Source organism: Euprymna scolopes, chromosome 35 (genome assembly GCF_053919585.1).
Source record: "Euprymna scolopes isolate OS-2025 chromosome 35, ASM5391958v1, whole genome shotgun sequence".
Taxonomy (NCBI): Eukaryota; Metazoa; Mollusca; class Cephalopoda; order Sepiida; family Sepiolidae; genus Euprymna; species Euprymna scolopes.
The window spans coordinates 75501846-75516881 of NC_136516.1; the positions used below are offsets into that span (position 1 = coordinate 75501846).

At 32.6% G+C, this 15036-nt stretch overlaps 1 protein-coding gene across 4 annotated transcripts in view; it reads right to left on the reverse strand.

Moving 5' to 3' along the window:
• Window positions 1-15036, reverse strand: part of LOC145259946 (uncharacterized) — a 117152-nt gene that overhangs the window by 43420 nt on the left and 58696 nt on the right. For all 4 annotated transcript variants that reach the window (XM_080117920.1, XM_080117918.1, XM_080117919.1 and 1 more), the window contains exons 6-9: window positions 11229-11484; window positions 10287-10330; window positions 5694-5788; window positions 2817-2966 (exon numbers count right to left, since the gene is read on the reverse strand). In XM_080117920.1, coding sequence (XP_079974046.1) covers window positions 2817-2966; window positions 5694-5788; window positions 10287-10330; window positions 11229-11484 — 545 coding nt within the window. The remainder of the gene's footprint in view (window positions 1-2816; window positions 2967-5693; window positions 5789-10286; window positions 10331-11228; window positions 11485-15036) is intronic.

Consider the following 15036-nt stretch of genomic DNA (forward strand, 5'->3'; position numbering starts at 1 on the left):
CTGCAATAATTAAAATATTATATATAAGTGTATCTTACAACCGGACAACACCGGGCATCCTGCTAGTCTATATATATATATATATATATAATTTAGACAGCATTTTTTCATTTAAGTAAACATTAAAAATATATTTATTTTGCTTAATATCTTTCTGTATTTCTTTGTCTTGAGTGTTTTTGTGTTAAAATAAAAAAAAAATGTTTATATATTATATAGCGTATTTAGGCAACATTCTTTCATTTAAACAAACATTGTTAAAGATAACAGAGAGCTTCCGTTTGATTAGACCTTTGTTTATTTTTTCAATTTTTCTGATGATCTTTATAGTGTATGGATCGAAAGAATTAATATAAGGTCAATGTGTAGTTTGAAGTTGGCTGCAGTGTTGCTTTTTTGTCTTTCTAAGACATTGCTAGTAGGTTTTTTTTTATATATATAGTAGCAGCAGTGAATGCATGCAAGCTGTAAAAGCTCAATATGGGAGAGGGAGTGCTCAGTTCTGTGGTCAGATAGAGGGCAGGGGTTATGACAGGCATTTGAGTGTTTTTTTGTTAGATTGGAATGGAATTCGATTTAGAGCAGATTTTTGCATTTCAATGTATATAGATAGCTTCAAGTATTATAAACTTCTTGATGTTGATTTTGTAGTGTATTATTTGTGTATTGTTGACAATTTCTCTAACTTCGGAAGAGGGGCAGTTATGTTTTTTTTTGTAAATGTTGCAATATTGCTCTTGATTCTTTATTATGCATGATAAGGCGATGTGACAGGGTAGTCATTGTGTAACCAATGTAAATATAAGTTTTATTGTTGGTATAGGAGCTGCAATCTCTCAAGGGGCATTTGAACTTATAGATTACGTTGGTTTGTTCTAGTGGTTTGAGTGTAGGGGAAGCATTGTTTTTTTTTTTTACGACTAGATTTTGGGTTTTTAATTTTTTATAGAATATGGATAAGTCTAATCTTATTGTTGTCAGTGGGGGAAAACATATCTATGGATTTTATCCATAGATATGTTTTTCCCCCACTAATATTTGGAGTTTTGTTTTAATAGCGAAGAAGCACCAACTCATTCAATTAAAATCTAAAGGTTATAGAAAGAAAATAGTAAAATTAACGGACTACAATTTGACTAAAACTTAGGTACCTTTCAGTTAACATATTTTTAAAAGCATATGCTGATGAATAATTATTAAAAATAAAGGATTCAATAATTAAAACCAAGTTACTTTAAAAAACAAACAAACAAAAAAACAAAATAGGGGAAGGAAAAACAATATCGTCCAAATTCCATGATATATATATGTTTCGAAAGTTTTTTTTACCTTTCAAAATGTATCAAAAAAATTTTTAACTTTAATTTTTTAGTCTTCCCTTGGAAAATTATTTTGTCAGTAAGTCATTTAATCTCCTGCACTCACTGAATCAACTTGCTTTCCTAAATTTACAATAGTCCTAATGTTATTTCAGGACTCATTAGTTGTTTTACCATGAAACACTGTTCAGGGATATATATATATATATATATATATATATATATATATACATACATATATATATACTTTTCTATGGCTAGAGCATTCTTATAAGGTGAAGATGATTTTTCATGAAGCAAGATACTTTTTGATTTAGTAAAATATAATTTCTCCCACTTCAATCAGGTTCAGTGGCTTAGTGTGGTAGAGCAGCAGGCTTTAACCACTGGAATTCTGGTTTGAATCTTGCTACATCTATCCACACTGATGAGTCGTGAAAAAATGAAACAGCCGCATGGATGACCTAGCTGTATATATCAATGGAAATTGCTCTAAAAAAAAAAAAAGAAAGAAAAATACTACATTAAGATCAAAAATGTTCTTCCAACCAAGAAAACAGCAATTCTTTCTCCTTTGACAGAAACACGGCTAATGGAATGCGAGGATTCAGGACAAAATAAGAGAAGTGAGAGTTATGAACCTGTTGAAAATAAACCCATGGTTCACTTTCTACTCTCATAGGCAGAGATAAAGGAAGATATACTTTTATTTTTAAGTCTGCTACAAAAGGCACAAGCATTTATTTTCTTTGGTCGCAGAATGCAAAATCCAACTTTTCCAGCTCTAGTCTATTCTAATTATACCAAACGAACAATAACATAACTCAATATCGTAGTTTCTTTTAATTGTTTGTTCTCACACTATGATTCATCAACTTCCTTTTGTTGCTTAACTAATTAAAAAAATTTCACTTAATTTGATAGAGTTATTTTTTTTGTACAGCGGAAAAACGTTTTTATGACAGCACATTGAAGGTAGACATTTTAAAATTTTTTTGTGTTTAAAGCGCCAACACTCCCTCTCCAGCTTTAATACTAGGTTTTTTTCCTAAAAATCGATCCTTTTGCTCAATATCATAACAAATTGTTTTTTCCCTGTAAAAAAAAAAAAAAAAAAAAAAAAAAAAACTACTTGATGAAATTAAGTGAATTTTTTTTTCGGAGAACTTCATTCCATAACGGATACATACAATATAAACTTTTTCCAATATTTTCATTTTTTTAATGTCTTGATTAAACTGTACAAGTACCACCCAATCTTCTTACACCAAACGAGCAATAACATAACTCAATATCCTCAGATACTGATTTTAGTGTTACCTTTTCAATACCCATCCTCTCGCATCCAAATCTCATGTCAAACTACAATTTAATGGTCATTAGACATAACAGTTCATCCAACAGAATAAGACCCCATCTGTGTCCTCCAACTGGCATGAGCAGAAATTGAGTCAATTTTATAGCAATGAAAAAGAGTATTTTTATTTTTTTGCTTACCCGTTCTACTGATATCATCCTACCATGAAGTTCTGTTTGGTTTAAATGCTGAATACACTTGGCAGCTTCCTCTGAAGAGGACATTGTGAGAAAACCGTAGCATCGTGCACCTGGACTACGAGCATTTGTAACTATTTTGGCACCAATAACCTGGGGAGGGAAAAATAAACATTGAATGAAGCAAGCATTACATTATTATAGACATCATTTTCTTTTCTTTAAAATTGTAACAAGAAAAGATTTCTTATTTTAATTATATTGACTTTTTCCCTTTGATTTTATTTATTTTTTTTTTATTTGCATAATTATGCCTTTTATAACTGACTAGCAGGACTATCTAGCATTGCCCCCTAAGGCAAAAGTGTAACCCCCCCCTTTTTTTTTTTTGCCCAGTCCATTCCTCTCTCTGGACACACAAATGCAACTCCAGTTGGCATGAGGGAAATAATTATGAAAAAAAAAAAAAAATCAGAGTTAATTCCTTTTACTTATTACTTTTAGTAGGTGTAAAACAAACAAGACAACATAAAAAAAAAAAAAACACATGTATATCTGATTACATTAAACAATAGAACTGGTTATGCGACCCACAAATTATGAATTTTCTCCTTTAAATTTTAGATATTATACATTTAGAGTTACATATTTAAAAAATACCAACTCTGTGGATGTTTGTTGGTTGGTTTTTGTTTTACAGCATATCAACCCTTTCAGGTTATTTAATGCCGAATCTAGTGATTTTGAAGAAAAAAATTTTTAATAGAGTATATTTGTTTTTTTTTAAGTCAGTTTCTATTTAACCCATAGTTGGGACCCTAACAGGTACTACCAGTTCAGGTCAGAGTGGACCTGGGAGCAATGGCAATTAAAGGGTGGCTCCACGCTCCCCAAAGCCCGCAAGCTTGGGCCTCACCATCGGATATAGTTTAAGGTCATATCCAGGATCGTGGATGCTTGTTGTGTATTTTTCAAGTTTTTAGCTGGACATACAGACATTTGTCCCTCACATAATTTAGATTCAGTGAATTTGGTGATATTTTTTATATAATCATCAATATTTTAAAAGTTATATGGGTTGGAAGTTTATCCTGTTATTATCCTGAGTATTTTTGGTACAGACACCACACACAAGAACTTGAAAGCTTACTAGATACCATCCCCGAGTATCTAGGGTCTCTTTGTACAGAAGTTTGTCAGGACAACCTGGCATGAAGATATTTCCCCCTTGCAAGTAAATTCTGATCATATATTCAAAATAACAGTATTCAAACACCAAAATAAGATCTCCTTGGCATGACTATACACTGGCTTATACAGAGAATGGTACACCTTCTCCAAATAGTGTTACCTCAAGTAATAGCATGAAGCTGGATACACCACCACACTAGATTAATTCTTGTCCTGGAATCTAACAATAGCAAGAGACCAACCAGAAAGATATACAATAACATAGTTAACGGATTAATTTGAGAGGAAAATTAATGTCATTACTAGCTCAACACCTGAGAGGTAAGAGAGAAACTTTTGTAGCAGACGAAATTGAAACAAGCATAAGCAGGAGCAAATTCTTGCAGCTGGAGATTTTGAATACACTTCCTTCCTGGTTTGTCCAATCAGAAGCCAGTTCTAAGTCATGCAACAGTTTATATAAGGTTAAACTAACAAAACACTCTTTCTTCCCAGATCTTGGGCGGACAACAACTCAACGTGGAACAGACCTGTCGCCCCCAACATTTTTCCAACTTCGTTTTTATTAATAGACTAATGTAAATATGCAATGTCTAGGATAGATAAAACTAAGAACCCAGAGAAGAGAGTTTGAGAAATGTAGATAATGAAATTAAAAAAAAAAAAAAAATGAAGTACATCAAAACCAGTTTAAGCAAACTTGAAAATAATTCAGTTTTTGTTTTAAAAAGAAAAAAAATCACATTACGTAAGCCTCGAAATAAGAAAAACGAAAATAAAAAGCTTTTAACCATGTTTAAATGTTAAAACTTAAAAAAAAAAAAAAAATATAGACCACCGTTATAACCCGACTTTGTTACCCACTGCCCCATGATGCTCTCAACAAAATGTCATTTTTTTTTTTTTTTTATTAATACCAATTCAAGAAAGAATGCCTGACACGCATGCGTACTTGTCCAAGTCGTTTAAAAAGAAAAATTTTTTTCCGACCCTCCCCTATTATAAACGTTTCTATACAAAATAATTGAGCATTTTTTCTAATTCTCACATTATTTGTGTGAGACATCGCTCTTTAAGATGGTACCGGTTTTGACCCGGTCCGATGCGGAAGAGAAAAGTTTTTGGCAGACCTACATACAAAAACACGCACAGACATTTGCCTTTTATATTATAGATGAGAAAATAACTTTAAAATGCTTTTGGTACTTGTATACATAGGTGATGTTTTAAACCAACATCTTTCGGGTGAAAACATTATGTACTTACATGTCATGACGAAATCAGTATAAGATTTTTAAAATTTATAAAAATGATCAAGTAAAAGACGTGTTAGATGTATTCTTAACAAATAATCATCTACAATTACATTTGGTTTGAAAATACACTCTTGATTTAATTCAATTTAAATCAACGATTATCTCCCTTGTTTCCCCATACCGAATTGGTTGCACAACTCTTCTTTATTAAAACATTTGATAAATTCTATTTTTACTTGTAACTATTTTTTTTATTGTATCATTTTTCGTAATTTTTGGAATTCATTCTAATTACTCCATGACACATAAGTATGTAACAATGTTTTCACTTGAAATGTGTTTGTTTAAAACATCACTAATGTAAACAAGCATCTAACAAAAAAATAAATTTATTTAAAAACAAATTCTTCATAAAATAAAATGACAGACTTACCTTGCCATATTTAGTAAATACGGTTTTCAAATTAGTCGCTTTTGTGTTGCTACTCAATCCACTTATCCATAAGTTGCAACTGTTCGGATTTCCACCTGGAATATTAAAAAAGTTTATCTTAATTTTATTTGGTGGTTTTGTTTTATGGCATATCAATCATTTTCAAGTTATTTAATGACAAATCCTTACCATTTTGGTAGAAGTTTTCATGCTTCAAGTTCTTGAAATATTTATATTGTTTGGTTTGGTTGTTTTGTAGAGAAAAATTGACCCCATTCATATGGCTATCCTACACGGAACAAGCGGGGGTACCGGCGTTGCCCTGGTGTTTGAAGGTGTGTGTGTGTTTGTGTGTGTGGGAATAAAAACAAAATGGAAAATAAAGAATAAGCTAATGTAATAACCCTGTTTAAATATTATGTATATATAATAAAAAAAAAAAAACAGCGAATGTGATGCAAAATAAATAAGTGAACGATGTTAAAACTTCTGGAAAAAATTGGAAAAACAAAAACAAAAAAAAAAGCAGCGAACGTGATAGAAAAATTAAAAAAAAAAAAAAAAAAAAAATTAAAAACAAACGAAAAATGGCATAAATAATCCGGTTTCAATATTAAAACTTTAAAAATCGAAAAAACATATCTGATATCCCAGCTCGAACGTGCAATCTTAAGATAACAACGCTGCTACTATACTGACGTGTCTAAGACTATGTGAACAAAATTAGATTGTTTTTTTTTTATATTTAAACTAGTTCAAGAAAGAACTTTTTGCGTATGCGTGTTTGGCTAAATTGTCATGAAGGAAAGATCTTTTGCTACCCCTCCTTGTAGGAAAGTGCCCAGTTGAGGATGAAAGAATTAATGTTTCTGGCCAATTTTTAGATATTTGTCGTCCGAAGGGTTGAGCTTCAAAGTGATACTGATCTCGTGAAAATCTGTCGCCTCTGTCTAAAGTTTTTGCGAGACATACAAACATACATACATTTCAACAGATTTTTGCCCTTTATATTATAGACTAGCGGGGGGTACTTGGCGATGCCCGGGTGTCTTGAGGTAAAGCCAAACTCCGGGGGGGGGGGGGGGATAATAAAAAAATGTTTTGGTAGATGAGTGTATGAGGATCGAGTTGGAAATTAATGTGTGAAAAAAAAAAAAAAAAAAAACGTGTTACGTTAACCATTGAGCCACGGCGACATACAATGTTGAGCAGGTTTGAATTTATTTATTTAACTATAAAAACAGGCGTGCGCAATAAAAGTTAACTTTGCTGCTTCCATTTGACCTAATTAAGGTCAAATAGAAGTCAAGCAGCGTTTGGGTTTGTTTACCCAAATTTGACCGTTTCTTCCCCCAACAGATGTTGGGGAGGGGAAAGCAGCTCCCAATTGTCCAGATTGAATAGCAACTGTCTAATATACAAGATTGATCAAAGCTGATTGCTTCTGGACGTTTTTCCCGGCGCAATGCCGAGAAGACAACGTTTGAGTTTAGTTTCACATATTTATACTAAAAAGCCCAATCAACACACGAGAAGCCAAAATAGCAATAATTTTGTACAAGTTGACGTAAATAAATCTAGATGCGACGCGCTTTCCCAAATCGTACATATTATTATTTAGGACCCATATAAACAGTTGTAAGCGATCGTAACGACCTCGGAACCGTGTGCGAGAAAAGCCTTTTGAAGACATACACGAAATGGTCACACACATTTTGCCTTTTATATATATAGATGGTGCACCTTTGCCAAATGATGTTTCTATTAACTACTCTAAACTAGATACTCCACCCGACTAGATGAATTCTTGTTCTAGTATTTAGTAAGACCAAGAGACTACAAGAAAGACCTCTCTTATATAAAAAGAACTGTGTGTGCATGAGTTCATTCCCTATGGACTCAGACAGTGGGGCCAATTTTTAAAAAATTTTACACATGTGTATGGGAGTGTTCTTGCATAGGTTTTTTATCAGAATGCATCTGATAAGTATTGCGAATTAATAATCGAAAACAAAAAAAAATTAAAGAAGGAAGTTTGATTTTGATCAAAGTTAACACTTTTATACAGCTTAACATCACAAGTGAAAAGTTTTATCACTACACAAGCAGAAAGGCCCAGCCTATAAAATCAACTGTAAATTCTTTCATACGACAGGGGACTGTTCGAAATGAATGTTTTGTTTTAGAACACAATTGAAGCATAGTATTTGACTTTTGTATTTTAAACTCATTCAAGCTATTAGATAAAAATAATTTTATAAAATCAACAGTAGACTACAAAGTATAGTGGACCAAGTTATTGTGGAGAGGCACGCAAAGCTTCCTCCCACTACACTGCAGGGATGGGAGGGGGGTATCCAGAACTAGAGCAGCAATCATAAAAAAGCCAGGATTTTTAGCAAAATCTTTGTTGAATGGATGACTAATGCATACAGAAATATGTAGGCAAATTGAAATGCAAAATGTTAATTTCAACTTGCCGACATACTTCTATTACAAGAAAAGAGCCCTTTTCTTGTAAGAAAAACATTAGATAGACCGAGATTCAAACTTTGTAAGCAAGGTTCAGAAATAGATTCAGAAAGGAATTTGGCATTGTTTAGTTTCACATAAAATAGTTTAGAGATGTTGGAAAAGGAATTTTAATTGTTCAATTCTTTTTATGTAAAATAAGGTGAGAGAAAATAAAGAACAATGCAATTTAAATATGTTGAAAAATAGGTTAGGTCGAAAAATAGATTAGTGAGAATTCTTTGTCTGCAGAAATGGTTTGGCAACATGTGCGAACTATGTATGTTTAGGCCACGTGAGTGGGTCACGTTGAGAGCTATACATGATGTCATAGCAGAAAAGCAGATTCTCAATATGGTTTGCTAGTTTTAGTGAGATTAGGAGACAGAGAGAGACGGAATCCAGAGTCGAGTCCAGATTGAATCAGAAGAGGACACCCCTTTAAAAGCAGTGAGGAAAGTTTTAAACATGTAGAAACAACTTTGAATTCCTGGATGTGATCATCATTTTGACCGGTCAAATGGAATAAAAGAACATCTCATATTTTTGTAACTGCCGTCTTCGTGTCGTCTTTCTACCAAATTGAAGGTAATGTGAAATCATTTATATGAATATTGTTCCCACTCATCTTTATAATGAACTTTGTGTATAACTCATCTAAGTAAAGTGTCCCCCCTTTCCATCTAAGTAATGACTGTCCCCTCCGGCATTAAAGAACTAATCAATCTCTCTCCACTCTAATATATGTTAAAAGAAGGAACATCCACAGAACTGTAAAAGGTATAAATGTCTTCTCTCTTCTCTCCCCCTCTGTAATATCTGTATAAATGTATCTTCCCCTCATCAATATGAATGTCATCATCCGTCTCTCTCCAATATGAACCACCTGGCTATACAACACTTACATACATGTGCAAATTCAATCATAGTTAGAAGTCTTTTGATTTTAAATCCGTCAGGTTAGCTCAAATGGTAAGGAATGCATCTGGCGTGCTATATGTTTTATGGCATTCAAATCATTTTTTTTTTTTAACTTTTGAAATCAGTACTATATATAATATTCAATAGAGAATTGGTTCCATAATGATAAATATGAAATCTGCATAAATTAAAATATATTTAAGTGTATTTTATAATCGGCAAGATTGTGCCCAGTCCACCACTAGTTCTTTAATCAAACAAAAGTTTTCTCCCTTCCCAACCCACTTCAGAAAATAATTTGAAGTATAGTAAAATTAGCATATTTAGTTTTAAGAGAGAACTTGAGAAAGTAAGGTAAAGTGAAACAAGATGGGAGGAGGATGCAGGTAACAGAAAAGGAGAAAGATAGAGGAAAAAAAGTAAAAGAGAAAAAATAAGGTTCCCCCGATTTGACAGGAATAATCAAATTAAAAAAATAAATAAATAAATAAAAAAGTGGAACTAAAAAGTTGAAGACTCAGACCTTTGAGAGAAACACATTTCACTTGGGTCTCACTCTGCTCCAAGCCACTGAGTCCACACCGTGAAGAGACAGCCCCCACCCCACCCCCCAGACTCTTAGGGTTGGTCGCCCCCAATTTTACTAAAAAAAAAAAAAAAAAAAAAAAAAAAGCCACCAGTCCCCAAGCATTTGTATCTGGAGTCAGAAACGGTCAGAGTTGGTAATTACCACTGAATAATGAACTTGTTTTAATTATTAAAGTAATTTATTTATTTATTAAAGCATTTATTAAGTAATTAACAGTGAATAATTAACTTGTTTTGTTGTATAACAATACAACAAGCCGAGTTATCGAGTGGTCTTTCTTCTCTTCTTTTGTTTTGAAATGACCGCTACTTTCCAGTGATGCTGACTTTGGAGACCAGAGTTGAACGGATTACACACTATCAAAAGCAACGTAGGGAGAGTGGCAACCTATTCGACTGGATCCTCTTATCAATCAGAACCCTCGCCAAAGAGACAGCATAGTTCCAGTGGCCATCTGAGACCAGAGGAGACAAGCCAGGAAGCATCACACGTTGGGAAGAGGGGGTACACATATATAGATGTTAATGGAAGAAAAAAAAAAATGGAAATCGATGTTTAACAAAAATACTTACTGGAAGCATTTTTTGAGGATTTCACTCGGTGAACAGCTGTAGAACTGCAATGACAAGAAATATGCACGATTTATTAAAGAATGGAACGCATTTATGCAAGAACAGATTTTTAAGGTGTGTCCATCCCATTTATGCATTTAGTGATAAAAATACTATTTCTAATCAATTTGTGACATATTGATGAGATTCTTATATGAATCAATAGAATTACAAAGCAATAAAATGCGATTTCAGTCATAGTTGATTGAATTTCTTTGTTTTACAGTACATCAACTGTTGCAATATTTTTGATATAATTACGAGGGTATGATTCCAAAATATTGAAAGGTTCTATTTATAGACAGGGATGATAAAAACTGACCAATCAAACGGTGTCACGCTCTACTAGTAACGAATCAGAAACCAGAATCACTCCATAAAACATACCAGATATTTTAGAATTCTGCACATACGTTTTTTGTCTTCATGTGAGAAAAAACTCTATTCTTTGTCTGAGAACTTCTACAGATTGCCTATCCACCAGAAACTATTCTTCACCTACAGATTACCTACCCACCTCTTAAAACTAAAAATGGTCTACAACTCTAAATCAACCCTCTAATTTAATTTTTTTCTGCTATATAACATTTATAAAAGTCTCTTTATAAGATCTAAAAAGTTATTTACTTGTATCTTTGATTCCTCCTGTAGGTGCTGAGAGGGATCTGTTTTTGTTAGCTAGCCTATTAATTATGATATAGGCACATTTCCAAACAGCATGGTGAAGTTTGGTGTGTGACAATATTTCTTAATCTTGATTTAATTTTTACTTGAAATTACTTTTCCACTATCATTTTTCAAAATTTTTGGAATTTATACTAATTTCAGCATGACATGTAAGTACCTAATTAATGTTTTCACCTGAAATGCATGCATAATTTTGAAAATGAAATGAAAACCAACCTCTTCGACTTCCCATCTTTCTTTTCATCCACTTTCTTGTCCGTTTTCTTTGCATCAGCTGTTTTACCTTTATCACCACCAGCACCCGAGGCATTCGCTTCTTTGCCTTCACCAGATTTACAAGTAGTGCTACCCGCACTTTCGGATTTCTTATTGCTGGCTTTCTCCTTTGACAATAAATCGGCATCAAGGTCATTTTGAGCATCGTCAACAAGAACAATGAAGGATTCATTTTCTTCACTCTTAGCATTAGTGCCTAAAATCAAAATTAAAACTTTTTTAGTAACTCAGAAACCAATAAAATAATCTGTCAAACTAAAAACACAAAATAATTCAATTTTTTTTTTTAATGGAAATTACTCCAGACAAGGTATGAAGCCACTAGATGTAAAGAGCTTTAAAAAAAAAATTTAAAAAAAAGAAAAAGAAAAAAAAAGAAAAAGAAAAAAAAAGAAAAAGAAAAAAAAAGAAAAAGAAAAAAAAAGAAAAAGAAAAAAAAAGAAAAAGAAAAAAAAAGAAAAAGAAAAAAAAAGAAAAAGAAAAAAAAAGAAAAAGAAAAAAAAAGAAAAAGAAAAAAAAAGAAAAAGAAAAAAAAAGAAAAAGAAAAAAAAGAAAAAGAAAAAAAAAGAAAAAGAAAAAAAAGAAAAAGAAAAAAAAAGAAAAAGAAAAAAAAGAAAAAAAAGAAAAAGAAAAAAAAGAAAAAGAAAAAAAAGAAAAAGAAAAAAAAGAAAAAGAAAAAAAAGAAAAAGAAAAAAAAGAAAAAGAAAAGAAAAAGAAAGAAAAGAAAAAGAAAGAAAAGAAAGAAAAGAAAAAGAAAAAAGAAAAAAAGAAAAGAAAAAGAAAAAAGAAAAAAGAAAAAAAGAAAAAAAAGAAAAAGAAAAAAAAGAAAAAAGAAAAAGAAAAAGGAAAAAGGAAAAAGAAAAAAGAAAAAAAAAAGAAAAAAGAAAAGAAAAAAAAGAAAAGAAAAAAAAGACAAGAAAAAAAAGAAAAGAAAAGAAAAGTATTTCAAAGCCAAAAATTAGCCAATGATAAGTGTGAGATGGATAGGTTCTGACCCAGAAAACCCCAATTCTTCCCCCCTTTGTCAGAAATATCACTCATAGAATGTGAGGATTAGAAGACAATAAGTTAAGGGTCATGATGCTACTTAAAGTAAACAAAAGGTTCACTTTTTATTATCCTTTTCATGGTTCTTCTTAATATAAAAAAATCTTTGCTAAAACTAATAGGTCCCGCACTGTCTACCAAACTCCAACTTCTGTCACATCATTGCATTTCTGTGCTTGTTTTTAAATACTTCTACAGAACGTGTTCCAATGAGCTTACTGCACTTGTACCTCATAAATGAAAATATTCTTGACTAATTACTAAATACCATCCCTTCACTACAGAGGTTGCTAAATAGCAAGAGATTTTCTATTTTGATAGTTTATTTCCCTGGACTGCTTGCCTTTGGAATTCTCATCCCAGTCCCCACAGTATCAACATACAGAAATTTAAATGTAATATAAACAAACATCTTTCTGCTTAACTCCCCACTCAGGTTGCCTCCCCTATAATTCTGGGTCATATCACAGATCTCCTTATGATTCAGTGGCAACATACCTTGTTTGAGGTTAAGAAAAATAAAAAATGTAAATGATTGGGTTTTTTTTATATGCAGATTTGCTATTGTGTAAATTTTCAATTTTTATAAAATTTATTTAAGACTATCAAATTGATCTGACATTGTTGGAAACGAGGGAGAGAACTTGTGTACCTCCAGTCGCAGTCACTAACCCTTGCAGGTGACTGTGGCTAAGTGGTTAACGACATGAACTGACAACCTGAGTGTACCAAGTTTGAATTCAGTTTGTTTCAAAGAAACACCTTTGCTTAGGGTTGTTAGCAACCTTCATGTGGTCCAATGTCTTTCTAGAAAGAATTCTAACTAGAAAGATATCAGGAAAATGAATGCCAACAATAATCATCTGATTCCTATAAAACTTATGAAAGACACTCGGCAACACTCACTAACTCTATGCTATCATTTTTATTAGTTTTTCTTATAATCTCTATAATTTCCACATTATAAATATCTTTACACTGCGTATCAAATTATTGACGAGTTTACATTTTTTTAAATATTTAAAGAGAGCAAGTGAATAAAAATCCATGAAACTTTGAGAAAGTGCTTACAATACTATTCAGCTACTCCAGTCAAAAAATAAAAGTATTTAAAGCAATATTAGTGAAACTATGGCAGAAGATAGGAATATCTGTTGATTTCAGTGTGTCAAGTTATTAACGAGGTTGAGAAAAAAACAACAAAAAAAAAAAAACCCAATATACCCATAACTTGTTTATTGAAATAATTTTCAAACATTAAATGAACTAGGGAAAATGCCTAGAACACAATAACTACATAGCAATTTCTATGTTGACACAATTAGTAGGGAATATGCGATCCTTTTTATGAAGGACTTGTAAAAGATGTTGGTCCACAGAATTAGTCAAATTTGTGATTTTGTCAACAGTTATTCCTCACGATACCTCTTGGAGAGCATCCCACAACTCAGCTTTGCTCTTAAATTGGCGTCCACTTGCATAGAGGCTTCGCTTCATAATACTCCAAAGGTTCTCAATTGGGTTTGAATCTGGTGAATTCGCAGGCTACTCCATCTTCCATAGCCCAGAGAACCCCAGTTGTTGCAAATATTCTTTGCTGCATGCGAGGGAGCATTATCCTGCATAAAAATAATGGTTCTTCTGAACGTTAACTTTTGCTTCTTCAGCCATGGTTCAAAGTGCTCCTTCAGAAAAGCTATGTAAGCATTTGACGTCATTTTTACGCCTTCTGGGACTCTCCATGGGCCAACTAAAGTACCTCCGATAATCCCAGCCCAAATCATTATCCCACCACCACCTTGTTAGAGCCTTAAACACTGATGTCCATCTAGGACTCATCCCTTGCTCCAACCATTTGGACCATCAAAAGTGACACCCACTTCATCCGTGAACAAAACTTTGGAAAAATCCGTTTTCATGTTGTCCTCTGCCCATTTCGATCGGTTTTGTATGTGATGTTGCTTTAATGGAGGCTTTGTCACAGGCTTAACAGACTTTGCCACTTCTTTCAGAAAGTGACATGGAGTACTTTTTGAGACATTCTTCAATCCGGCTTGGTCAAAGACTTCTCGACTTGTCTGCCCAGGGTTCTTAACAACTTCATGTTTAATTTGAAGTCTAGAACGGCGTGAAACAACTCTAGATTTACCTTTATCGGCTCTCTTACGTACTTTTGTAGGGTCCTTGACAACGTTCTTCACAATTTAATGGAACTTTCCTATCATTTTCGATATTTCGAGGGTAGTTTTACCTTTTCCTAGCTGTTCTGTAATAGTACTCTTTTTCAGAACTACTCAAACCACCTTTACGACCCATTTTATTGATGAAACAAAATGCCTTGTTAATAATTTGACGCACCTCAAATACCGTGGATTCAGCAATTATAATTGCAAGTTGTTTACATTGCGCGGAACAGTACAAAAGTTTCACAGTACGCGCAAATCAGCATTGTCAACGTTTCCGAAGCTTTTGATATGAAACAACCGGTAAGTTTCTGAAACTGGTAAAAAAATGTTATCTCTTTCATAATTTGACATGCAGTGTATTATAAAAAGATATCTTGTTTGGGCCTATAAATATCTTTCATAAATACACATTGAATTTGTATATTTTTTATTACTATTCTCCGTACTAGACAGTAAGGACAGTGGTGCAATGGATAAAAGTGTTAAGTTATAATCACTTCTAAATGACAGCATTC